The 27,704-nt window shown below is 32.5% G+C and overlaps 2 protein-coding genes, 1 long non-coding RNA gene and 1 pseudogene across 3 annotated transcripts; 3 read left to right on the top strand and 1 right to left on the bottom strand.

Annotated features, from left to right (window-relative positions):
- Nucleotides 1–3,364: 3,364 nt before the first annotated feature.
- LOC143551449 (serine/threonine-protein kinase AFC1-like) lies at nt 3,365–8,843 on the top strand. Its single transcript, XM_077041886.1, has 12 exons — nt 3,365–3,673; nt 4,485–4,656; nt 4,797–4,823; nt 4,923–5,076; nt 5,138–5,186; nt 5,275–5,389; nt 5,593–5,684; nt 5,841–5,997; nt 6,083–6,147; nt 6,215–6,312; nt 6,769–6,874; nt 8,297–8,843. The coding sequence occupies exons 1-12, from the start codon at nt 3,563–3,565 to the stop codon at nt 8,453–8,455; spliced, it is 1,305 nt and encodes a 434-aa protein (XP_076898001.1). The 5' UTR covers nt 3,365–3,562; the 3' UTR covers nt 8,456–8,843.
- Nucleotides 8,844–16,159: 7,316 nt separating this feature from the next.
- LOC143551418 (uncharacterized) lies at nt 16,160–18,043 on the top strand. The gene is made up of 3 exons (XR_013138489.1): nt 16,160–16,278; nt 16,530–16,635; nt 17,872–18,043. It is a non-coding gene; the product is annotated as an uncharacterized LOC143551418 (long non-coding RNA).
- A 6,263-nt stretch (nt 18,044–24,306) lies between these two features.
- On the top strand, nt 24,307–25,132 carry LOC143551417 (protein SLOW GREEN 1, chloroplastic-like; annotated as a pseudogene).
- A 283-nt stretch (nt 25,133–25,415) lies between these two features.
- LOC143551416 (UDP-glucuronic acid decarboxylase 1-like) lies at nt 25,416–27,667 on the bottom strand. Its single transcript, XM_077041861.1, has 6 exons — nt 26,927–27,667; nt 26,343–26,490; nt 26,178–26,257; nt 25,910–26,068; nt 25,742–25,834; nt 25,416–25,625 (listed from the first exon to the last, which is right to left on the bottom strand). Exons 1-6 carry the CDS (start codon nt 27,557–27,559, stop codon nt 25,416–25,418), a joined length of 1,323 nt encoding a protein of 440 aa, XP_076897976.1. The 5' UTR covers nt 27,560–27,667.
- Nucleotides 27,668–27,704: the final 37 nt, after the last annotated feature.

The raw sequence follows: 27,704 nt of genomic DNA, 5'->3' as shown, positions 1-27,704 counted from the left end.
CATAAAGATAAACAAGTATATACTCATGAGCTACTCGAGATTAATTCATTAAATCTCAAATTCAGTCGAGTTAGACGAGTTTGGGCTTAAACTTGAGCCTAAAATAAGCTCGTTTAATAACAAGTCTGAACAAATTTGAACTTCACTAGGCTCAAGTAAGCTTGAAGCATATAGAAACCAATTAATTATATAATATAAAAAATATGCAGTTTTATAACAATTGCTAGGTTAAAACCCGAGATAATTAGTATAAAAACACTAAATGATATATAATGTGTTAAAATTAATTATAAACATACATAAAAAATATTTATGTATAATATAGTTATAAATATAAAGAAACTATTAATAACCCATATGATATTATGATGCATATAAAAACAAATATAAACTAGTAGGATATATATATATATATATATATATATATATATATATATATATATAGGGTAAGTATACTAAGAGAACCCTTTGCAAATTGAGAATTTTGAGAACCATTTTGAACCACTAAAAAAACATTTAAAAAAAATATTTAAAAAAATCATAGAACAAAAAATAATAAAAATTTTAAAAAAGTAAAAAAACCAAAATTCTTATATTTCATTAAAAAAAATAAAAAAAATACAAAAAAACGTTTTATTATACACATATGTATAATTTTATAATCTTTGGTTACGTAATATACACATATGTACAATATCATTTATCTTAAATTATACACATGTGTACAAAAAAAACATGTAAATATACATATATGTATATATTATACATATGTGTATATAATTTAGCTAAACTGAGTTTTTTTTATGAAACCGGGATGATAAAATAAGAATTTTGGTTTTTATACTTTTTTTATTTTTATTTATTTTATGATTTTTTTTTATTTTTGGGTTTTTTGTGGTCCAAAATGGTTCTTATAATTCTCAATTTTAAAAAGGTTCTCTTATGATCCTGATCATATATATATATATATATATATATATATATATATATATATAACTTTAAACAAATTTTCATATGCTTATTCATATTTATAATAAAACTAGTTTTTGTCCCCCATATAAAGGGGGATTGTTTAATTTTTCGTTTCTAATATTGTGAATGTATTTTTTTGGATTTTAGTTTATTTATTGTAAGAAGTTAATAATATACTTGAACCTATTTTGATTAATTTATGTTGTGTTTGTTCATTTTTAATTAAACGTTAAATGAATTATCTACTTAATTTTTATATTTATTTGTTTATGTTCATTTGTTATAATTTGGATATTATTTTTTTGAAACTTTTCATTTAAGTTAAACTTAAAAGAGAAAACAATCGTGTAACTATATCCATATTGAAAATTTAAATCAGGGTTTGATTATGGGGTTTGTTTTACAATTTACGTTTCTAACATTGATATATTTTTATTGTATTTTAATTTTATTTATTGGACGTAAATTAATAATAATACTTAGGGTTTGATGATGAAAAAGTTTTACAAATAAATGAGATTTTATAACCCTTTTAAAAGTTATCTGGGTTTGATGAGACCCATGACCCGCTTATTTTTTACTCTAAAATTGTTTTATAATTATAAATAATATTTTGTTAAAAAATTGGATATTTATTTTTATTATACCCTTAAATAATAGGATTTTTATATCAAATATTTGGTGAGATTTATTTTTAATATAATGAGATATTAATGGCTATCTGGGTTTGGTAAGACCCATACCAGTGAATTCGGGTCAAATGCATGAGAAACCATCATTTATAAATCAAGCAATCTGGTGGCTTGAGAAAAAATATGAAGGTTTTGTTCATATATTTTTAAGATTAATATATATATATATATATATATACTAGTTTTTATCCCCCGTATTACGGGGGTTGTTTTATATTGTTTGTTCTAATATTTATTTATTTTTTGAATTTATATTTTTTTATTGTATGAAAGTTAATAATATATTTATGGTTTGATGATAAATTATTTCACAAATAAATGAGATGTTATAACCCGGTTTAAAATCTATATGGTTTTGATGAGACCCAAGACCCGTTTATTTTTTTTTACTATAAAATTGGTTTTTTAATTATAAATAATATTTATGAAAGTTAATAATATACTTATGGTTTGATGAGACCCAAGACCCGTTTATTTTTTTTACTATCAAATTGGTTTTTTAATTTAAATAATATATATATATATTTTAAACTAAATAAGATATTAATTTTTATTATATCCTATTTTATAGGATTTTTACATCAATAATTTGATGAGAATAATTTTTAATTTAATGAGATGTTATAACTCGTTTAAGAAATATCTGGGTTTGGTAAGACCCATACCCATGAATTCGGGTCAAATGCATGAGAAGCCTCCATTTAAAAATCAAGCAAATCTGGTGACTCCAAAAAAAGGGTAGCGATCACATAACGACACGTAGGATTTTTATGTTTTCGTTTATATATATATATGATTTTAATTTTATGTATTATAAGGAAGTTAATAATTATATACTTATGATTTGATGATGAATAATGTTTCACAAATAAATTAGATATTATAACCCGGTTTAAAAGTTATATTAGTTTGGTAAAACCCATTGGTTCATATATGAGATTTTATATATTTGAAAACATCGTATGACTCGTTAGGAAATTAGCTATGTATTATTATTTTACATAAATAAAATTTGTCACCTTTATTGTGGGTTTATGCCCATAAGAGAACAATATGCAAATATGTTATATTGTGTACGTTACATACATATGTTAGTTGTCACAATAAAGGTATTTTAACTTTTAATTTAATTATAAGTCATATCTTTAAAAAAAATTAAAAAAATAATTTTTAATATATCCCTACTTTATAGGATTTTTACATCAAATATTTGGTGAGATTAGTTTTTAATTTAATGAGATGTTATAACCCGTTTAAGGAATATCTGGGTTTGGTAAGACCCATACCCATGAATTCGGGTAAAATGCATGAGAAGCCTCCATTTAAAAACCAAGCAAATCTGGTGATTCCAAAAAAAGGGGGAGCGACCACATCACGACACGTAGGATTTTTGTGTCTTCGTTTATATATATCATAGATGATTCAATTATAATAGAGTTACATGTAAACGGACAACAAGTTGCGTCGCTAGTCGCTACCTCATTTTTAATTGCAAAACTGATCTTACCGTGAGCCAAGTAAAGTTCTAAAAACAACGCTTAAAATAACCGAACACGAACCCCGAATTCCGCATCAATTTAACAAGTCAAGCTCAAGCTTAAACGAGCCCGATCCAACTTATTCACACCCCTAAATTAGTAGATGCTCCAAATTACAAAAAAGAGTAAGGGAGTCTCGGTAGTCACGTCACGTGCCACTAAAGCTCGCAGTCACGTCCCATCACCTAACCACGGTCAAACCCAACACCCGAGTTAACAATCTAACTTAACCACGGTTACTTTCTGGCTCATCCTCCATTGTTACCTTTCTTCCTCAATTAAATCTAGGGTTCCTGCAACACAAATTCATCTCAATCCATACATGTTTCCAAACCTTAGCTTTATAAATCGTGTTACGTGATGGAGACGCAACGGATCATCGAGTTTCCTCACAGAAATGTGGATAAACGACCGAGGAAACGCCCTCGATTGGCTTGGGACGTGCCTGATCATGTTCCGCCTCCTCCGAAGGTTTAATTTCGTGTATTATTTTATATATTTAGTGAATTTGTTTGAATTGGTTGAGTATTAATGCGTTTTTTTAGGTATTTTGATTTAGGAATCACTTTTACCGTGCTTGAGTTTTCGAATTGCTGTGCTATCTGTGTTCATATTATTCATGACTTTCACTTTTTGTTTGCGGAATGTTTGTTGTATACGGATTTTGTTAGTTTCTACCAGAATTATTATACACTGATGTATAATTTAACAGATTGTTAACCTGTTCAATTATATTGAAACCTATATTTTTTGTAGAAACTAACAGAGTCCTTAAATAGCAAACATTATGTGAACAAAAAGTTAAAATCATGAAGAATATGAACACGGGATGGCACAAAATTCAGATATTCTGGCAAGGCAAAAGCGATTGCTAAATTAATGTCCCTAAATAACAAATTAATAATCAATTAATCTAGAGGAATTTGATCTAAAGATATAAAGTATGATACGATGATTTGATTTTCCTGTCATGTCTATTTAATTTCACAAAGACATCTGATATAGTCATACATGACATCATTGATCATCCAACTTCATGAAACACTATACAGAAGAAACATGAGGATGTTGAATCTTGTATAAACTTATTATGATCAAATTCAGGATATATGGATCTGTTAGAATCAAGAATGATATAATCATTTTGACTTGTATATGATATGGTTAGGACTTAGGAGATATGCATGTTATGTACAACACTTTGGTACCATGTTATACATAATTTAACAAAACCTGATTGATTTGATGTTAGTATTAGTTTTTAATGTTTGTTGTCACTCAGGTACATCCAGCTTTATACTGTGGGCAAGAATTTATAAATAGCACAGTCCCGATTTTCTCATACTCTTCAATATATTACAAAGGGATACCTCACAATGGTTCTCCTCCATGGAGACCCGATGATAAAGAAGGCCACTATACTTTTGTAGTAGGAGAGAATATAACTCCTCGATGTAAGAAATCGTAGCTCCATGAGAAGTTTTTTATATCCTTAAATAAAAAAGCAAACCTAGAGGACTAAAATCGATCACGAAAGTTGTATAGTGACGAAAATCACAACATTTGTTAATGATGTTTTATTTCTCAATTGCAGATAGGATATTATGCAAAATGGGTGAAGGTTAGTAAGTTAGTTATCTTGTTTTGTTTCTTTTCCTGTTTTTGATCTGTAACTAACCTTTTCTTTTTGAAAATATTTTGTTGATGAAATCATTTTTAGGTACTTTTGGGCAAGTTTTGGAGTGTTTAGACAATGAAAAGAAAGAGCCTGTAGCAATAAAAGTTATCCGGTCAATAAACAAGTATCGTGAAGCTGCCATGATTGAAATTGATGTTTTGCAGAAGCTTGCAAGACATGATGTTGGTGGCTCACGGTAGGTTTCAATTCTTTCCGACTTTTTGGTTGTAGAAATTAAAACGACTTTATTTTTGCAGTTGTGTGCAAATACGGAATTGGTTTGACTATCGTAATCATATATGTATTGTAAGTATTCATTGAAATTTAAATTTAGCAATTGGCATGGACGTCGCCACGTCATTGTCATGCTTGAGATTTAAAAACTTCTTAACAGGTTTTTGAGAAGCTCGGTCCAAGTTTATATGATTTTCTTCGCAAAAACAACTACCGTTCATTTCCCATTGATCTTGTTCGCGAGTTTGGCAGACAACTTTTGGAATCTGTAGCATGTGTGTGCAAAAAACTTGTACCATTATTGTTTTTTGCAATTTCTTTTTATATAATTTTTTGCGTGCGAAATGTGTCTTTCTGGTTAAGTCATGTTATTATTAGTCATGTTACCTTTATATGTTGTCTTTGTGTGTATCACTAATGTTGTCATTGTCGTCTTTTCTTCTGGTTTTATAATATCTGCTGCTTGTTTTTATTGCAGTTATGCATGATCTACGCCTTATACATACCGATTTAAAGCCAGAAAATATTCTCCTGGTTTCATCAGAGTATATCAAGGTGCCAGATTACAAGGTAAGATGTACTTCTTGCTCTTGTAAAATTTTTGATATAATATGCTATTTTCTATTGTTTCTCTATCGCACAAATTAAATGTTGGTATTTGTTAATTTTATGGATTGAACAAAACTTTTGATGGCTATTGTTTTTATCTGCTGTTATGTAATGAAGTTTCTCTCAAGGTCTGGAAAAGACGGTTCTTACTTCAAGAATTTACCAAAAACAAGTGCTATCAAGCTAATTGATTTCGGGAGTACTGCATTTGAACATCAGGATCACAGTTATGTTGTATCAACACGTCATTACCGGGCCCCAGAAGTTATATTGGGTTGGTGTCATCTACCCTATTATCCTGCAGCGTCAACATGTAATTACATTTTCGTTATTTGAGTTTCGTGTTTTGTTATAAACAGGCCTTGGATGGAATTATCCATGTGATTTGTGGAGTGTCGGTTGCATACTTGTTGAACTTTGCTCTGTAAGTATTTTTATTTTGTTTATATTAATTTATAAATAAATAATTAAATTAACCTCTTTGCAAATAGGGCGAGGCTTTGTTTCAAACTCATGAAAACTTGGAACATCTTGCAATGATGGAGAGAGTTTTAGGGCCGCTTCCTCAACATATGATTATGAGAGCCGAGTAAGATATTCTGAAACTTTTGTATATTATATCTAGACATGGCAGTGTCTACCCGTTTACTCATAAACGGGTCCAAACTGGGTTGTTTTTTTCTTTTCTTTCTTTTTTAATTTCAAACGATTCAAATAAAAAAAATTGAGTAAATCACAGTTTTCGTTCTTTAGGTTTATAGTAAATTTAAAGAATCCTTTTTAAACTAAGGAAATTACAAAAATTGTCCTTTATGTTTAGATGTTATCACACTTTTCATCCTTTGGTTTAACGGGCGTTAGATTTGAAGGTTAGTCTAGTCACATGCAATGCATCTGACTATGTCTGTGGTTTAAAGAACATGTCAAACGTTTGAAAATCGCAGAACTTGTAATAGAAGATCAAAAGATGGACAAAAAAGTGTTTGCTTCTGTTAATAAAGTATGACCTGTTTTTACTCCTAACGTTAACATGAATTTTTGTCAGCCGTCGATCTGAAAAGTATTTCAGAAAGGGTGCACGGTTAGATTGGCCTGAGGGTGCAACTTCAAGGGAAAGTATAAGGGCGGTGTGGAAACTTCCACGCCTGCAGGTAATTAGCATTTTAATCCTTAAATTTTATTGTTATCGTATTTATTTTTCATACACGGATGACCACAGAAGCATTTAAGTATATATATATATGAGAAATCTGCATTTTGTCTCCCTGGTTTATATCGTCGTTCGACGGGTTAACCACTGAAAAAGATTTTGCGAACTTTGGACCATTGTGATATTTGGGCGGGTCAGTCTGTCTCCTTGCCGTCAGTTGACTGTGAGTTGACTGACCAAAAAACGTTGAATTTACCGTTTTACCCCTGAGCCTATAATTAATCCTAAAACTAAATACCAAAATGTCGTGTAAAGGGTGGGGTTCGAACCCCCGACCCACGGTTTAACAACAAACAACACCAACCAATTGAACTATACTAATATTTCTTATAACTATATAATATGAAATATATATTACCACTTTATAACTTCATTAAAGGTTTATCATCATCATCATCTCCAGATTTTATTAACACATCATCATCATCACCATATCTTCATCATCTCAAGTTTATTATCATCTCCAGATTTACAAAACAATTAAGATCTAAATATCAATATTCATCCAAAAATCCAATAACAACAAATATGACAAGAATTAATAATTATTAATTAATTTTTTGAAATAGAAAAACAAAAAAATTAAGATATAAATCAATATTCTTCTCTCTGAATTCGTAGATCGGAATCAAACGGGAGAAACGGGTGCGACGGGGTTCCATGGATGCCGTGGTGGTGGCTGCCGTGACCGGAAAAACGAGATGGCCGGAATCCATGGGACGATGGCTGCCGTGGCGGTGGCGTGGTGCCGGAGGTTAGGGGTTTTGATCGGAATGATTTATGGGTGCGGTGGTTGAAATATTGAAGCGATTGGTGGTGGGATTTGAGAGATTTGAGGGTTTGAGTGATGAAATCTAGGGTTTGAGGATTTGAGAGATTCGATTAATTGTTATGAAACTGATGATGAAGATGATGAGAGTAAGAGGGATTACTTGGTGGTGGGTTTGAGGATTTGAGGTTGATGATGATGAACTGGTGATGATGATTAGGAAGATGAACTGCAGCTGTTGGTGGTGTTATATAAATATAACATATTAATATTTATGATAAATGATAATATTAATATTAGTATTAATATAACGTAGCTGCTGCTATGATTATTATTATTATTATATTATGATATTATTATTATTATTATTATTATATTTATTATTTATTAGAAGAAGATTACTAAAATACCCTTAATATGTTGGTATTATTACTATGACGTTAGGAGTCAGAAGAACCCCCGGAGAAATACAGGGAGTCAAAGTTCGCAAAATCTTTTTCAGTGGTTAACCCGTCGAACGACGATATAAACCAGGGAGACAAAATGCAGATTTTTCTATATATATATATTTGAAACAATTTCTTTTGAATGCAGAATTTGGTAATGCAGCATGTGGATCACTCTGCTGGGGCTCTGATTGACCTTTTGCAGGGGCTCTTGCGGTTCGACCCATCAGAGCGGCTTAAAGCCCGGGAAGCTTTAAAGCATCCTTTCTTCACAGGAGATATTAGACGGTACGGGTATTCTTTGTAGTCGGAAAATTCTATGTTAATAGAAAAGTCTTGATATTTTTCATAGAGATCAAAGCTTTTAATGAATGGTTTTACTGTTACACCTACAAAAGTGATATGAGAATTGTGCGCGTGTTTGAACGTTAGATGTATAGTGTTAATGGTTTGGTTTTTGTATTTTGTCTCGGGTTCAAAGTGATATAAATACACAACTTCCAAAATTGAAAATATAATCTTAGATACGAGTGCATAAATGTGTATATTGGCAAGAATGCTATCACATAAAGAAACTATCATAAGAACCACACCATTTCTTTAGTATGTTAAAAACTCAAAATTTGATTAAAATTCACAAAAGTTAATAAACTTCGCTTATGTGGTTAAAGTTAGTGATCTTCATAGTGTGAGACTGTGTGTTGTGGTAGCTTATTGGGGGTGCTAGCCCCATGTTAGCTGCCACGTCACTTGCGCACACCACAACAGGGTCAGGTTATCGGGGGAGCTATTGATGACACAAGTCACACTAGATGTCAGTTTGCCACTTCGGTTGGGAAGAAATCCAAGGGCCTATAGAAAAAAAAATTAAAAATAAAAATAAAATTAATCATGATACTTGTGACCTACACTTTCAAAGTACCTGTCAAGAATTTTCGTTGGGACACAAGTATACATTTAAGTCCAACATAAAAAATTTGTGGACTTTGAACATGAACCAACGTTTTAAGTATGTAGTCTATGTAGTCTGGTCATGTACCTTAACTTATAGTGGTTTTATATGTGCTCTAATTCCACTATGGAACATATACTATTTATTATAACTGTAAACTGTTTTTCTGATATGAAATATACAAAAATACTTTAAAAAAAGTAAAAAATTGGGGATTATAAGGGCTATATATGAAACAGATTAAACATAACATGGTAGATAGATAACTAATCATATCAATTAATAAAAAAACAAAAATTTTGTTATATTAAATAATAAATTTTAAAGTCACAATTTGTGTAAAGTTTTGGAAAAAGAAATCACGGGTCGTGGCCATTGCCTAATGCCCCAGATTGCTAATCGTGATTTGTTAATGGGTCGCCATCAGTGGCGTGGGAAATAAATTAAATATTACAAATCATAATTAGATAATTAACTTTTCAATAATTCATGATTATTACTATATATTAAATATAAAATAATGATTAACGACAAAACGTTGAAAGCAAAAATTTAAAACCAGACTGAAATTTGAATATGTTGTTCGGTCAAGTGATCAAAACCGTTGGTTGAGAGAGGCAAACACTAACGTTCCAATGATGTTCAACGGTGTTGATTTGTTTGTTTACAACCGACTAGCTCATGTAGCCTAGTGTAACAACTAATTGTTGGTAATTCAAATGTCATCAAGTCATTTTGGTTCATTGGGATTTATTTAACGTTAGAGAGAATTAAACATAAATATTTATGCGGGTTAGAAAGTATGGAATACAAATTTATTGGTGACTATTCTAATTTCATGTACTAATGAACCCAAGGGGCATTGTCGACTTGACAGAGGTTTAGAGAGATCAATCTTCTATCGGGGGTCTTACCGCCTGTTTAGCGTGACATGCACAATGAAAAATTTTCTGGTATATTATTGAAATGTTACCGGAAGTGAGTTGGATTTGCATGATTGATAGGAATTATATAAAACAATCATCATTGAAATAAAGGTTTGTCTCATGAGGGAAGGTCTCAAATCTTTAAACATCTAGTTAAATTAGAAAAACAATAATAAAGTATTTTAAGAGTAACGTAAGTTGTCGTGAAAAAACAATAAGTTGCCACGATTGACCACCATTCCTCTTTGAAGAATGCAAATTGTGAAGATTGGTTGTTTGGAAATTCATAAAGCCAAAACATATCATTACAAAAGAACAAAAACATGAAAACACCTGTTAAAATAAAAATAATAAAAAAAATTATTATGAATCATATAATAGTAAATTGTGGTTTTCGTCTATGTGGTTTGTCAGAATCTATGATTTCAGTCAAATAGTTTTAAATATGCGATTTTCGTCCCTATGATTTCATTTCACTTGCAATTAAACCCGACCTCATTAACCCTGTTAAGTCTGGTCTGTAAACCTATCAGCGTGCCCCTCACGTGATGGCCAGTTTGTTCGTTTTCTCCCCAATTAAACCCCAACCCTATTTCGCAAGCCCTTTTGCGTGAGGGGCTGAGGTGTATTTGGGGACAAAATTGCCCCTTCGCGTGAAGGACTTAGGTGTATTTGGGGACAAAATTGCCCCTCACGTGAGGGGCACGTTGATGGTTTAACGATAAGACTTAACGGGGTTTGTGAGGTCGTGCTTAATTGCAAGCGAAATGAAACCATAATGACAAAAATAACAGATTTAAAACTATTGGACTAAAACCGTAGATTTGAACAAACCACTGGAACGAAAAACGAAGATAAATTTAGTTTGAAACTTAACATTAAATAATACTTAATTAATAAAAAAATGAGTCAATAACTATGAAATCTATTGATGAACCAAACTTAAGCTTAAACCCTTCTATAAACGAGCTTAATATCATGAAGCAGTCCTTGTAGTGTAGCTAGTTGGTTAAGGAGGCGTAAGACTTGAATCAATATCATGAAGCAATATTTTGATGCCTTGTGTGGCGTATGAAGGTCAACAATCCATCTCGCTTATGATAATGGTCCATTGTTTCGTTTTACCTTACACTCTTCAGACGAGAGGCAACAACTCGCGACGTTTGACAACGGCATGTACGGGTCGATTATCCCGCTGAGGTCATGCCCGATTAAGTCTACAACTAACCAATAAACCCAAACATTCAAGCACAAACAAACAAAACGATCATCAAACAATTGGTCCGTAACATTAATCCTTCTTGTAATAAACGAGTCAAACTACTAGATATGATTATTCCAAGTTTATTATAATTCTCGGACGAACCGGGCATATGGTATTATTGTATGAACACCGAACCGGTTGGAGTCCCGTGACTCGGGCCTAATTGCATTAATAATTAATTGTTTTGTATATTTAAATTTTAAAGTGGGATGTTTTTCACTTTTACCGACTTTGAAGAACGCAGCTGGGACCCACTTCACATGGGTAAGAGCCACGTGGAAAAGCTTAGCAACCTAAAAATCCTCATAACATGTGTTAACCAATCAAAATCCTCCTGTCACGTGGGATATGGGACCCACTGCCATTTCCTACAAATAATATTTTTTTCAATATTTTATAATATATTCTTAATATAATATATAATCTCCATTATGGGTGTGTTGTCTTCTTATGTCTCTTGAAAAACAATAGTAATCCACATGCTTTACCCTAAATTACATTTCTTTATTCAATTAGAAATAACTATTTTAATTATTGTCATTTAAACTATATTATCACTTTGAAAATTAACTCTATTATCGTTTTAAAGACCTTTTATTATAAATTATTTTTAAAGAACTTTTATGTTAATTAATTATTTTACATGTGTTAATTAGTTTACATGGTTTAAGTTTACAAATTAACAAGAGGTTCATCACTTGTATTTTTGAATCAATCTTGTATTGGTTTTCCCTCTGTTAACACTTGTAAAGACTACTTGTTTATCACAAATCGTTTTATCTAATTTTATTAAGATCTTTTGTAGCTCATTTGCTATCTATATCAATATAATTATAATAATATTAACTATTTTTTCTTGTTCAGTTTCAATTAAATAATACATTTTGATACGTTTACCATTATTTTCTCTTTCTCTCGTTTACTCACAATCACTTTCAGAACATATAAAAAATTATACGACGTGAATAGTGTAACCTCGAATTTAACTTTTCCGTATAATATTTTTTCTCCACTACTTACAACAACTTATAACCATACCATATAATTTACAAAATCCACTCACATAATACTAGCACATGAGCTAAGAATGCTCCGATACAGTATTGACGTAGTTCCGTGAGTTTATGATCATAATAGATTCTTGTGGTAGAAAAATAATAAAAATGCTAATGCCTTAAATGTGACAACCGCCAAAAATTAGACTAATCTGGTAATTATCTTAACCGTAATCGTGTATTAATTAGTAAAATAAATACATAGGAATAATATTTTTAGTCAAAGTTTTTGACTTTAGTTGAATTTTAAAATATGGAACCCGAAAAAGTTCAATTTTGTCGTGTAGCTGACACTGTACAGATTGACACCGGGTAATATCTCAAAACGGATAAATTCATAAACGTGTCAAGATGACATCGAAAAATAAAATTTTATGTTAAGATATTAGAGATAGTGTATAAACTTAATTTTAGAAGGTTCGAATCGCAAAAATTAGAAAATAAGTAACCGAAAGCCAGTAGAGGACACCGTAAGAGCCCGACATTAAGTTTATCAGAAAATTTTGTTTTTAGGCAGACATTGACTGTAATCTAATTTCGCTCAAAGTCTGATAAAAATTATTAGAAACAGAAGTCGTTTGGCTAGATAAATTACGAGATACGTTAAACTTTAACACCTAGGTATTATCACATGTCATTATTCAAAACCACCTCTCCCTCTCCCTCTCCCATCTCTCTCGGCCGCCACTTACACACAACCCAACCCACCTCCCAAACCCACCAATGAAAAGCTTACATATAGGTATGCAATAATTGATAGATTACTTGGAAGCTACACACTTGGAAACATGCACACCCTTTACCATCCAACTCACAACCCTATACCTCTCTTTCTCCCTTCATATAACCGGCCACCCCACCACCACCTTACCATCTCACATTTTCAAATTTTTATACACACAACACTTGATTAGGAGATATTTGGTGGAAGGTTAAGCTAATAACAAGAAGTAGGAAGCCAAAGGAAGGATTATAGCCAACACAAGGTCACATTATCACCTCCTTAGACACCAAATCCGAAACCCAAGGTAACCCACTTCAAGATTTGTGTATATTAGTTGCTATTTGATGTTTAAAGCTTGATTTTAGTATGCTTGGTAGTGTACATGTAGGTATAATACGGATATATACATGCATATGTGTGAACCGTGAGTTTACATAGGAATGTATAAGATGGGTTTTGTTGATTATAGGACTTGTTATGGTTGCATTTTAGCTTGTATAGATTGTCCATATTGATGTTACTTGAGTTTGTTTAACAAATGGGTTTAGGTATTGTTTTAATATTGGAAGTAAATGTGAAAATGGCCAAAAGATCAAAGATGGATAATGAGTAAAAATACCCATGTTAGGCCGTGAGTTTTGATTTTGGTATTGGATTGAAGTTGTAAGCTTGTTAAATGGTAAAATGGTTAAAGAAAGAATGATAATTTTGAAAACCCACATACTTGATTACTTGAAAAAGTTGTAAGTAATAATAATAATGGTTTTGAAAGGATCTTGGAAAAGGGTTGACAAAAGTGTAGGGATTTGACTTTGTTGGAAAGTTACTTACACATGCAAGTAATACAAAAATTTGATTTTGATCATAAAGCTTATACTTGTCTTATATGGATTGAAAATGACAAACTAAGTGATTGAATGGGACATATGGAAAGGAATAAAATCTACTAGAAGTACTAGGATGCATGAAACATGATAACTTAGATAAACAAGAGTTTGTGTTAAACTTACTAATAAAGGAAACTTTGTAAATTGTACAAGATGTTTTGCAAAATGATTTGATAAGTGAATATAATCTTGTGTGGATGATTAAAGACTTGTGGTTAAGATTACTTTAGTAAACTCTATTGTAAAGATTGTTAGTATGATAATAAGGTTATTAAAAATTGCTACTTACTAGTAATAGAAACTTTGTTGTTAAATAAATCAAGAATGTGTTTGTTAAAGGATAACAATGGGATGAAATAAGATGTTAATATGGGTTAATAAGATCTGGAAATCTTGGTACATAAACACCTTGTAGAGATTGTAGAAATAACATGTATATTGTATAGTTGAAAACTTAAGCTAAGGCTTGAGCATGTGTAGTTAAAAATTTGTTTTGTGTGCATACTTGGTGCTAGATGATCAAACATGGATGTGATGATATATTACTTGTTATTATATGTATATTTGCTGTACCAAATGGTTTGGTTTTGACATTGTGACTTAAATAGCTTGTCGGTGACTTTAACGGTCGGAAAGTTCGACTTTTAAGGTGAACCGACATGAGTTTTTGGAACTGAATTAAAACAGCTCCCAAAGTCATAATATTCTTATATTTAACATAAGTTAAAGTATAAGAAAAGTCAAGAATAGCAAAACTTAAACCAACACGGTTCGTGTCGCGAAAACCGACACGAAAACGTTAAAAATTGACATTTTTAAGAAATTGGCAACAAAATAAGAACCAAAGCATTTTTATTAAAAAACCAATAAAACTTGACTAAAAACTATATAAAAAATGTTATAGATAATTTAAAACTAAAAGTTTCATAAAAATGACAACCGGTTCGTTTTTAAGCTCAAAATCAACGAAACCGGCAAAACCGACAAAACCGATTATAATAGAGTCAAAATTTTAAATAAAATAATAACTTGAATTTTTCCAAAACACTCCAGCAACTAAAGGTAATAATTTTTATAAATTTTAATAATTAAATTAAATTATTAAATAAAACAATTATTAGTTGATTATTACTTGTTTATATTTTTAAGTATAGAATTAAAAGATTATAAGTAGTAAACTTTATGTGTTATATGCTTGTGTGGATTTTTAGAATAAGAATATATATATTTTAGTCAAACCTAAAATTAACGAACGTGTACTAATATAGGAACGAGCATTTATTCGAACACTGAAATCAAAGGTGAGTTCTTCCTCCGAAAAGCATATTGTATATCTATATTCGTATTTATATATATATATTTTGAAAACGCATTATACTACAAATTGTCGTTATTGTGGGATGAATCAATTTGGTTAAATAACTGTTAACCGAATTGAGGGCACAGAAATGTTGGTAGATCTATCGGGGTGACGCCCCCCACTTCCATTCGCGTTGGGTTAAAAGTGGGAATATTTCGAGTATGGTACGTTTCGAGTTATCAAATTGGTAGTCATACACGCGTTGTATTCTTAGCTAGTTTATAACTAACGCTTTTTGTGCTTAAAGGTAAAATGCGGGTTTCGTTATTGTGTTATACCGTGTTATTATCGGTTTTATTGGGAGTATAATGGCCGTACACCATTATATTCATGTGTTGTTTATATATAAATTGTTTATATTTATATAATAAGTTTTTCTTCTCAGGAATAACTCACCAACATTCGTGTTGACCCAAATATTATTTAAATATGCTTGCAGGAAAGTGAAGGTTTCGAGGTGGCATGGAAACGAGAGCGTGGGGTGTTTGAACAAAAGTGATGTGTTGTAAACCGTGCATTAGCACGTGTAGTAAAGTCTGATTTTGTAAAATATTTCTTATAATAAAAGATGATGCTTTTATTATTAAATGGTTATTATTGTTGACTATCGGCATCTGTCATAACCCGAATGATTTAAAGTTAAGACTTCCGCTGTGTTAAGTTAAGGTTTTCGGGACGTGACATTAAAAAATTTAAAATCTCTTTTGTTATACTTTGCATTAATAAAGGTTACCAAGTCAAATAAGCTACTCACTCCACCCAATTCTTGTTTACTTTCAACTTTCAAGAACTGCCCAGATAAACCCCCCTCTCTCTCTATATATTGACACACATATATATATATATATATATATATATATATATATATATGTATACATCTGGTCTACAACTTTTAAAGAGAAACAAAAGGGTTTTTTTGGAGGATAAAAATGGCTGATTCTTCTGCTTCATATATTCACATGGTGAATTACTCTTCCTTTCTCGTAATACAAACATCAAGTTATCTCTATATGTCATATAACACATACATATGTATAGTTTACATGCATATTCATAGAAACCGATCAGACCGGAAAACAATTTAGGCCGGTTCTGACCATATTCATACGTACTGTTCAGTTTACAGGACGATTTAGCTAGATGAATAAACCGTCCTTTTAAACTGAACAGGTATATATAAACATATATAAACTCATAGAATATAAATTTGCAGGTGCATCATCTAATAGAAGAGTGTTTAGTATTCAATATGAGCAAAGAACAATGCATGGAAGCTCTATCTAAGCATGCGAACATCTTGCCTGCAATCACTTCTACAGGTACTTTCCATTTTACTTTTCAGATTTTCAGAAATGTTTTTTGTTTTAAAAGTATTTTTTTTCAATAAATATACAAATATCTTTAACAATGTTAGAAAACTTTTAAATAATTTTCAAATCTACAGTATAATTGGTTTAATAGATTTTAAATTGTAGGTGGAGTTTATAATATTGGTGGCGTACTAAAAAATAGTTATTAGTTGTAAAGTAGTCCATAGTTAATTGCTTCATTTGCTTGTGGCATAAAAATATAAATAAGTTGACAGATTTCATGATTTCATTAATGTCCGCTTAATTAAATATAGTATTGAGTTTGAAAATAAAAAAAATACTATTTAAAGCTATTTGACATCAACTATAGACAGGGGCGGACCCACATAGGTCCGATCGGGGTCCCGGGACACCGATGTTTTTTAAAAATTACTTAGAGACGGTATATTAAATTTTGTAAGGACCCCATAAAAATTAATACTTGGAACCCATACTATTAAGATTGAACTGGTATAGTGGAAAGTCCCTTGTTTTACTTGTGAGAGGTTGTAGGTTCAAGCCCCACCATACTCCTTTTTTGTTGTTTTTTTAATATCCTAGTCTTAGTTATTCAATTAGGGTATTTGTGCTTTTTGTTAGTTTCTCTCATATAGTCATTATCACCATGCAACATATATAATGTTAACATGGATTTTGCATATTCTTTTATTATTTACCTTGTGTATGTATATTATAATTAATCATTTATTTGTGTTAGAGTTATTTTTTCATGTTTTGGTCAATTATGTAAGACCATATATATAGATTATGTTCATGTTTTTCGGGTATGAATTAAAAGTGTATGTTTCATCTAGTTTGTAATTTAGATTCTTTCTACTTACTCGTTTCCAATGACACCATAGTTCCGTGTTTTATTGTGTTCCTCGCCTCGACCCGACCCGAATAACGACCGACCCGAAAAATTTTGTAAACCGGAAAAATTGGGACCCCATTGACAAAAAATCCTGGGTCCGCCACTGACTATAGACCTAACACAAAAATTAAGTTTAACATGAACAAATAAATGAAATAAACTATGAGTTTATTTCTTATAAATCACACTTTTTTTTAAAGAATAATATGTTAGTAATTAAGATATTTATTTCTCGTTTTTTGTTATTTATTTCTGCGACAAATAAAAAAATCTAATTCATACATCAACGGCCTTATGTTTATGCACATGTTTCATATGTTATTTGAATTTAGTGTGGAATGAGCTTGAAAAAGAGAATAAAGGCTTCTTTGAGGCATACAACAACACAACAAGAGGTCATCAAACAGAGTCACTTTCTTCTTCTTGATCAACATCATCATCAAGTTATTGCACGTTAAATTATTGCCTTAAATGATCACTTGTGTCTATTGTTTTAGAGTATGCATTATGTAATATAGTGTCTATTGTTTTAGAGTATGCATTATGTAATATTGTTAGTTTATGCAAGATTTATATATACTATTAGACGTACATTATTTACTGTTTTGTTTGTCAAATGCTTGAAATAATGAGCCAAAAAGGGTTAAAATGGTCATATCCAGTACAATTATATGTATATGTATTAGGGGTGTTTACGGTTCGGTTTGAAACCGTGAAACCGTCCAAACCGGTCACTGGTTTGGTTTTACGGTTGGTTTTTACGTTAACTTTCGGTCGATCAGTTTCAAACCGTAGCGAACGGTTTGGTTTGCGGTTTATATCGTAAACCGGCCGTAAAAAACCGGACCGGACCGTAAAGTGTGTGTGTGTGTATATATATATATATATAGGATGAGTATCGTTACAGAACTGTTAAATTTTTTAAGAACTTGAAGAAATCATTGAAACCTAACGTTTATTATAAAAAATTTTGTATGCTAATATTCTTTGAGTGTAGTTTCATCATTTTGTATATCTATAATTACAATTACAATTTTGAAAATTAGTTTTTATACATATCTATGTTTTGTGTTACACCTATGTAAATTTGGTGTTACATAAATTTTACACATATGTAAACTTGTGATTAATATATGTAATTAAAATTTTTAATATGAAATATGATAAAACTACTCTTAAATAATGTTAGTATATAAAAAAATTAAAAAAATGTTTGATTGTTTAAAGTTCCTAAGAGTTCTTAATTTTTATAGAGTTCTTAAATAATACCAACCCTATATATATATATATATATAGGGGTGAGATCTAGAGAGAACTCCTTTTAAAGAGAGAACTATTAAAGAATTATTTTTAACTATTTTTTAAAAAATATTTTGTGATTTTTTTTTCTTTTCTTCTTCTAATAAGATGATATTGATACTAAAAAAAATAAAAAAAAACTTGTCGGTTTAGTACTGTAGTGCATATGTGCACTAATGCATATTTCATATATACAATAGTGTTTTATTGCATATAATACAACACAATTGCATTATCCAATACACACTATTGAATATATGCAAATACGACACTAATAATTGTAAGCAAAACACATTATCGCATATATGTAATACAACACTAATGCACATATGCACTATATCGATTTTTTTTAATCTTTGTATATAATATAACACTATTGCAAATAAACAATACAAAGAACTATATATATACTATTCAGCACTATTTCAAATATCAAAATGCACCACTATTACACATATGCATTATAAAAAAAGTCGGTGTATTGCATATATGCATTACTCGTTAATTTTTTTTTATTTTTATATTTTTTGTGGTAAAGAATAACAACATATAAGAAGGATGAAAGAAAAAAAAAATTAAAAATATTTTTTTAATTAGATTAAAAATACTTCATTATTAGTTCTCTCATGATTCTCTCCCTATATATATATATATATATATATATATATATTTATGGTATACACTTCGTTTTAGATAAATACAGTAAGATGAACTAGGCTGATCATTAGGGATGGCAAAAAAAACCAAACCCGATGGGGAAAACCGAAACCCGCCCCGAACGGGGCGGGTTCGGGGACACTTAATCGGGGACGGGTCCGGGTTCGGGGTTTCCCCGTTTAAGTTAATCGGGTTCGGGGCGGGTATGGTATAGCCTGTACCCGCCCCGTATACCCGCCCCGTATACCCGTTTAAAACCCGTTTAATTAAATATAATTTTTATATTTATATATAATATATTATTTATTATTTATTTTCCCAATAAGGCTGCCTAACCCATTTTCCCGTATACCCGTTTGATTATCATAGCAATCCGGCGTGACAAGTGTTTGAATGGTTGAATGGGTGCGGTATGGACGTGTAAGAAGGATCAATCATGAAGTTAATTTCCGTTGTGATGGGAGAAATAAACATTTTTATGTATTAATAATGTCTTTTGTATGTGTAATGTGTTTGGATATTGAACTTTTTGTGTATTAATATTGTATTGTAATTTTGTATCATTTTCTTACAATCGGGTTTTAAACGGTGAACCCGACGGTTAAATGGGGATCCCCACGGGGAATTTAGCCCGTTTAAAAACCATTTATGCTAGACGGGTTCCCCGAATACCCGCGGTTTTCCCCGAATCCCCGATGGGGATTCCCCGTTTAGTCCCCGCGGGCTTTTAGACGGTTTTGGTAATGGGTTTTATAAACCGGGGCGGGTATGGGATTGGCATTCCCCGCCCCGAAACCGCCCCGTTGCCATCCCTACTGATCATATTTGGTTAACTAATTAATATAAATGGATTTAATTGAAGTGCTAAGAAGGCTACTCATTTAAGACGATAAGTATCATGAGACCATGAGTCATTTGAAGTCCCGCCTGTTTGAATTCTTTTGATACAACAAATGTCTTTTTAGCATAATTACTTATAACTTATAACGCTTATCATGTTTTGAAAGAACATGTCGAAATCAGATGATGCCTATTTGGTTATAATTACTTTTAGTTTTGAGAGAACAAATCAACCCTTTAACCACAAGCAAATTAGAGAATAGAGATTAGAAAAACCGTGAAACCAAACCGGAACCAAACTGCCAGTAACAGTTTGGTTTGGTTCGGTTTTGGTTTTCGATAACCAAAAACCGTTACTAACGGTTTGGCTACGGTTTGACCTAAAAACCGAAAAAACCGGACCGTGAACACAATAATATGTATATGTATAGTTGTATTTTATAATTTATATGGTTAATTTTCTTTTCTTGAAACAAGTGATTTCCTTAAATGTAAGAACTATGGAGGGGAGGACCAGAGACAAACCTAAATTAGCATGGGTGAGCGAATTAGACAAAGTTTGTTGGACTTTCACCTATATCAGGACATGACCACGGGTTAGACTTAGGATTAGGGTTAGGGACCCTTAGAGGAGGGTACGAATTAGTCTTAACTTTGCCTTTGGGTTTTTGAAGACGTAGAATTGGGTTTTCATAATTCGTTATTGTTTTTATGTTAGTTATCTTTAAGAGTACGTGGTGATGTTGAAAGGGTGAGGTGACAGTCTTGTTCATCCCGAACTATCACATATTGTGGCATCTGATCACACCAACCCAACTCCCCTCCCTCCTTAAGATCCTACTGTTTTTTTTTTTTATTCCTAGTTTGATTCGATTTAAATTCGACTTCGAATGTACTCAAATTCATTGAAAAACACAAAATTTGAATAACTTGGTTCGAAAACGTTCTTATATACAAACCATTTTCATTTTATCTTTTTATAAAAGTTAATTTATTTTACTCTCAGATACTCGAACCCAAGCCTTTTATGTTTAAGATACTGTGGCCAATAACCCACATTTTCATTTTATCTTATCACCAAAATCCATGTCCATACCTTACCCATTGTGTTTTTGTCACATCCAAACGCCACCTCAACCTTAAAAACATTTTTCTTCCATTTGTTTTCATGCTATAGATTTTTAAATATTATTATAAAACTATATTAATAAAAAAAAGGTTTGAGATATTATAAGAAAACAAGGCATTTATGAGGTGTCTGAACTTATTTGAAAGCAAGCACAAGATGGCTATGGGTGTACAAGGTTTATGGACACTGGGACGTGTGATAGACTTCATCGGTTACGTGAAGACACGTGTCATATAACATTTCGTATTTTTCTTGGTTAGCTTATTATTTTTACTCGAACATGTGGCGTGGGTTTTATTTTTCAAATTATATAACTTCTTGTGTGCACAAATTTAATTATGAAAGTGTCTGGTTTTGGTGGATTTTAATGATTCGTGAATATAACTTGATGACTTGGTAGTAATTTAAATAATTACCACCTCTTGTTTAACTGATTTTTCAAATTTGTGTATTGAAAACTGTTTTCGTTTTCTCTCTCACGTTCTCAATTAGAAAATATGATCGAGTCTAAATATATTTAAAATAACTGAAGTTGCTAATAGAAAACAAAATCTGTTTTTAAAAATAAATGTATCAAATCTATTATATTTTTTTGAACGGAAAACTTTCAAACACTCTAAGCTTACACTACTTGTTCATAATAAGACTAGACTCACGATTTCTTGAAAATGGGACACCTTATATCGCACCTGGATATCATTAGGTCAAAACTTATTAATTAAACAGGTGACATTTATCCCATGAATGAATGTGAAACGTAGATGATGCAGGATTTGTTGTACGTTTTTTTAGTACAACGTTAATGAAATTGATAGGTTAATCAAAACAAGTTAGTAATTACACAACCATATGGCCTGGTTGTGTAACTTTAATGGTTCTGGGCCTATGGTGACAAGTGTGACTTTGAGTGTTATTCTAAAGCCCATTTATTATGAAGCCCACAAGTAAACTTTCTTTTATAATTGGGTTATTACTTTACGTGTGACCCAATTTAATGAATTAAGTCACTTAAGGCTGTGTTTGTTTTTGCTTATAAGGTCTGCAAGAAGCCCATGTATGCGGGCGTGCAGACATAAGCTCTTAAATTTTGTTTGTTTTTTAAAATTAAAAAGATCTGAAAACTGCTTTTATGGTCTTAAAAAATAAGCTTTTTTCACCATCTTCACACTTCTTAACATCATACCACGTACCAACACCCAATGTCTAACACCACCACCACCCACCGTCCGCCACCACCACCACCATCCACCGTCCGCCGCCACCACCACCAACCACCACCGCCCGTCGCCACCACCGTCCACCACCACCCACCATCTGCCGCCACCACCACCGTCCACCACCCCCACCGTCCGCCACCACCACCGTCAACCACTCACCACCACCGTTAACCACCCACCACCACCACCATCCATCACCACCACCACCCCCGTCGGACACAACCACCATCACCATCCGCCACCACCACCTACCGTCAGTCGCCACCACCATCCATCACCATCCACCACCACCCGCCACCATCCACCACCACCACCCCGCCACCCATTATCGGCCACCACCCCAACCGTCCATCACCACCACCCACTGTTCACCGCCTATCACAATCGTCTACCACCACCCACTTCCATAGTTCGTACACCGCAATCAATTATTTTAGCATTCTACAAACGTTAAATGACTTTTATTTACTGTAATACATATGATATGTAACTGATTTTCAGCTCATCAGACGATATCCAGTTTATAAAACAAACAATATTATATTTTTAGATTGCAGACATTCAGACCACATATTCAGTTGCAGACATTAAATCAGATGAAATCATATTGCAGACAATTTTTGTCTTAAAAAACAAACAGCACCTAAATGTATACAACTTAAGGAAATGATTACGTCACTTTTAATAGTTTAGTACCTTCTGGCTTCTACCTTTTTATCATTTTCATTAGAAAGAAGACAATAAAGACTAAAACATGTAAAGCACACAAAAAAGTAGCTAAATGGTGAAACCAACCATCTTGTCACTACCCGGTATAAATCTTGTATTTGTTTTGAATAAAAGAAGAGCGTTATAGTTAAAAATGCTTGTATTAGAGTAAATATTGATGCACATCTTAGTAGCAATCAAATGGCTAGCAAAAGAGTAGATCGGCAAAGACTTCAAAACCCAAAACAAAAGGTTATGTGATTTTATGTAGATCCAATTAAACCCAATGCTCCCACATCAAATATCAAGATGTTGGACCTCTTAAAAGAGTAAAAGACACTTATTCAAATAACTAGATATTACATAAAGATAACTTTTTTACTTACCAATAATAAAAAAACAATATTACTTGATATGAAATTCCATATATCACAAAGTTTTTCATATTGACACCACTTCTCAAACAAAAAAAGGTAATTCGGGTTTAATTAATTTGAATGACTTGAATCACGCGAGGTAATGGTCAAGCTTAAACCCATATTAACAAATCAAACAGAACCAAATCATTAAGTAAAACTAAAAGAAATCATTTTCAAGCAAAACAAGAGTTATTTGAGTTTGAACAAGTCATAGAAAATAAACTTTATTAGAGTTTGCATATCATTTTATTCCAGATTAAGCCAGATGTTTTTACAGTTATAGATTTCAGTAAACCGAGACATAATAGTCAGTTCTCCAAACATAAAGGTGAAGAACCATTTACCAGGATAATCCGGGTCTTTCTTATTAAAAAAAGTAACTAATAATAAAAATAAATATTTTCTCAAATCTTTATTTTTATTTCCTTGTGAGAGGTTTTATAACTTGAAAGCATATTCCGCTTCCACCCCTAGGGTTTAACACTTCACCTCAAAACCTAATGGAAATCAAAATTAAAATCGGTAAAGTCCAGGAAGCTATCGGGTTACTAAACCAGTTAATCGATGTCGAACCGGAAGACGGGGAGTGGAAGTTACTTAAACATCATTTGAACTCGTACACGAGTCTGCGAAGCTAGGATTTGAGGAGATTATAAAGGAGGATCCGTTTCATGTCGAGGCGTATCACGGATTGGTAATGGCGGTTGACGAATTGAAAAGTATCGAGGCTCGGATTGTTGACGCGATTGAGTTATGTAAGAAGGGGAAGAAGAAAGATGAGGTTCGGGATTTTAAGCTTTTGTTGCCTCAGATTCGGGTGATTCGAGGGGATTATAATGAGGCGATAAAGATTTACGAGGAGTTGTCGAAAGAGGAACCGAGGGATTTTAGGCCCCGTATTTGTGTCAAGGGATTATTTATACGTTGTTGGGGAAGAACGATGATGCGGAAAATAATTTTGGGAAGTATAGGAGGTTTGTTCCGAAAGGGCATCCGTATACGAAGTGTTTTGATGATAATATGGTTGCGACGAAGGCTTTTGCAGGGAAGGTGGCGAGTGAGCGCGCGTATGCCAAGAGTTGAGGTGAAGACGAGGCGGATTCGTGTATAGGAAAAAGGTTAGATTTTGATACTTGGTTATGTTTTTCGTTTATGATTATCGGATTGGTTATTCGGCTTATGGAGATTATGGTTGTTTGGTTATATGATGTTTTGTTTCATTTTTGGTTAATTTGGAAGTTATGAATTTGTCTGCATTGCTGCTTTTAGACTTTTAGTGTATTTGGTTGTTAGATTAGTAGGATCATAGGTGCAATTGCATGTTGGTAAAGACTTGTAGCTAATGTTTCTTAAGGCACAAATTAAGCCATTAACTATCTACTATGAACCATACATCTTGATCTAGTAACTACATCAAGCCATTACACCAACCCGCAAAAGGGTTCAAGTCAAAAAGACCCGCAAAACGAAAATCTAACATGCATTTTAACCTCCGGGTCCAGAGGAAGAATGCCATTGTGATCATGTTGTATATCGCTATATCACAACTAAATTTACCAAATCTATAGTTACAGATTGTGGGGTTATCGGTTTTCCTGTATGTTGTCTTATTTGTCAACCTCAACGTCGTCGTCTTTTAAGATTCGGTTTTTGAAATCTAATGCCATTCGTGGCAGACCGTCTCGGAGTTGTATCTTGGGTTCCCAATTTAGCAACTCTTTGGCTTTACTAATATCCGGTTTCCGTTTTTGAGGGTCATCAGCAGTGTTCCTTCTGAATTCTATTGCAGCATTCGGATCTATAGTCTCTTTAACTACCTAAAAAAGAATCAACACTAAATAGTTAAATAATGGTCGACACAGGTGCACCAGGGCTTCTCAGTGGTTCAAGCCTAAAAGACAACTATGGCTCCTTGGTTAAAACATAATCAAACCTGAGCAAGCTCTAACATGGTGAACTCCCCTGGATTGCCCAAGTTGAATGGTCCGATATGCTCGCCTTCCATGAGTGCCACGAGTCCGGCAACCTAAAAATTAAAGGAAACTTGTGTAACAGTCTATAACATTGAAACAAAATATTATTACACAAAGCAACATTGTACCAGATCCGAGACATACTGAAAGCTCCGGGTTTGCTTCCCATCACCATAAACGGTCATGGGTTGTTTGCGAAGGGCTTGCGAGACAAAGTTGCTAACGACACGACCATCATCTAGACACATCCGAGGACCATATGTATTAAAAATGCGTGCAATCCTAACCTGAAAAATGCATGATTATAGTGTGAAACATAGTTTTTCTACACTTAGTACACTCTTTTAATCACGCTTAACTGTACAGTTCTGACATGACTAAAGACAAGAAAATCACCTCGACACCTTCACTTCGATTATAATCCATTGCTAATGTTTCAGCTGTTCTTTTCCCCTCATCATAGCAACTTCTAACACCTATGTTATATCATCTTAAATCTTAAAACAAAACAAAAGTGCAAAGGTTATTAATTCAAGGAAGATAATAGATGTAAAGCTTCACCTATTGGATTCACATGTCCCCAATATGATTCCTTTTGAGGATGCTCATGCGGGTCGCCATAAACCTCACTGGTACTCGTGATCAAGAAACGTGCCTTGACTCTTTTAGCGAGCCCGAGCATGTTCAGGGTGCCAATCACATTTGTCTTGTAACGATACGAGTCAAAGAGACCAAAAGTACTTCAATTTCTAAACTACATTTATCTTGAAAATGGTATCTTCTAATATAAACCAACACCCTTTTCCATAAAAAGAAACATACTTGACTTTTAAGGTCAACTACTAAGTTACAACTTTAAAATTCATGTGAGTTTCTTTGATCTTTTTCAAATTGTTGAACATGATAAGCAAGTGAATGAGCAATACTATGAGCACAAACGATACTAATGTCGAATTTCTCATAACGGAATCCAAATAAAATAAAATCGTTAACCATTGCGTTGACCCTTTAAAAGTCAAAGCATGTCTTTTTATATCATCTTCAAGTGTTTTTAAGCAATACCCTTTTCAAGAAACCAACAAAAGATCACAACATTAAAGATGCAATCTTTTTGATGAATAATAACAAGATTTAGCAAAGGATATGATGGTCTTGATGGGATTGTATTTGTAATGAACAGGAGAAGCAGGACAAGCTAAATGATAAATTTGATCAACCTCCAATAAAATAGGATGAACAACATCATGTCTAATTAACTCAAACCTAGGATTATCCAAATGATGTGCCACATTTTCCTTCCTACCAGTAAAAAAGTTATCAATCACAATAACTTCATCTCCTCTAGCCATTAAAACATCAACCAAATGGCTACCCACAAACCCTGCCCCGCCCGTCACCAACGTCCGCATCCTCTTACGGGTGATGCCAGCAGGAACTGGGGTGGTTGATGGGCGGTGGATGATGGTTCTTTCACGGTGGGAGATTGAAATTGATCTTGGCATTGAGGGCATAATATGGGAATGCATATGATAGGTGGTGGCGGTGATGGCGGATAACGATGGTTGGAATATGAATATGATGGAACCGATCATGATTCCAATGATGATGAAGAGAAAACGTTGTTCGTTGAAGAGGTAGTTTAAGGGTCTTCTGGATAATGATGTTTGTTGTTTATATGATTTAGGTGAGTATGGTTGTGGTTGATTATTAGGCATTTCTTCATCTCTTCTTTGATTTGTATGTGTTTGTTTGTGTAATTGCTTCATGTTGTTCATCATTTTTGGCTAACTCTTTTAAAGAAAATGTGGGTTTTTGGTTAAAGGTATGAACAACAATCAAGGTTATAGAAAAGAAATTGGTGATGGGTGTATATGTTTCTTGAAATTTGCCTTGGTTTTTCAAGATTTGTACATAAATTTGTTG

The sequence above is a fragment of the Bidens hawaiensis genome, unplaced genomic scaffold (assembly GCF_021521415.1).
Source record: "Bidens hawaiensis isolate Kalapana, Puna unplaced genomic scaffold, B.hawaiensis_p1.1 tig00016457_1, whole genome shotgun sequence".
NCBI lineage: Eukaryota > Viridiplantae > Streptophyta > Magnoliopsida > Asterales > Asteraceae > Bidens > Bidens hawaiensis.
This window is presented reverse-complemented; position numbering and strand designations above follow the sequence as displayed.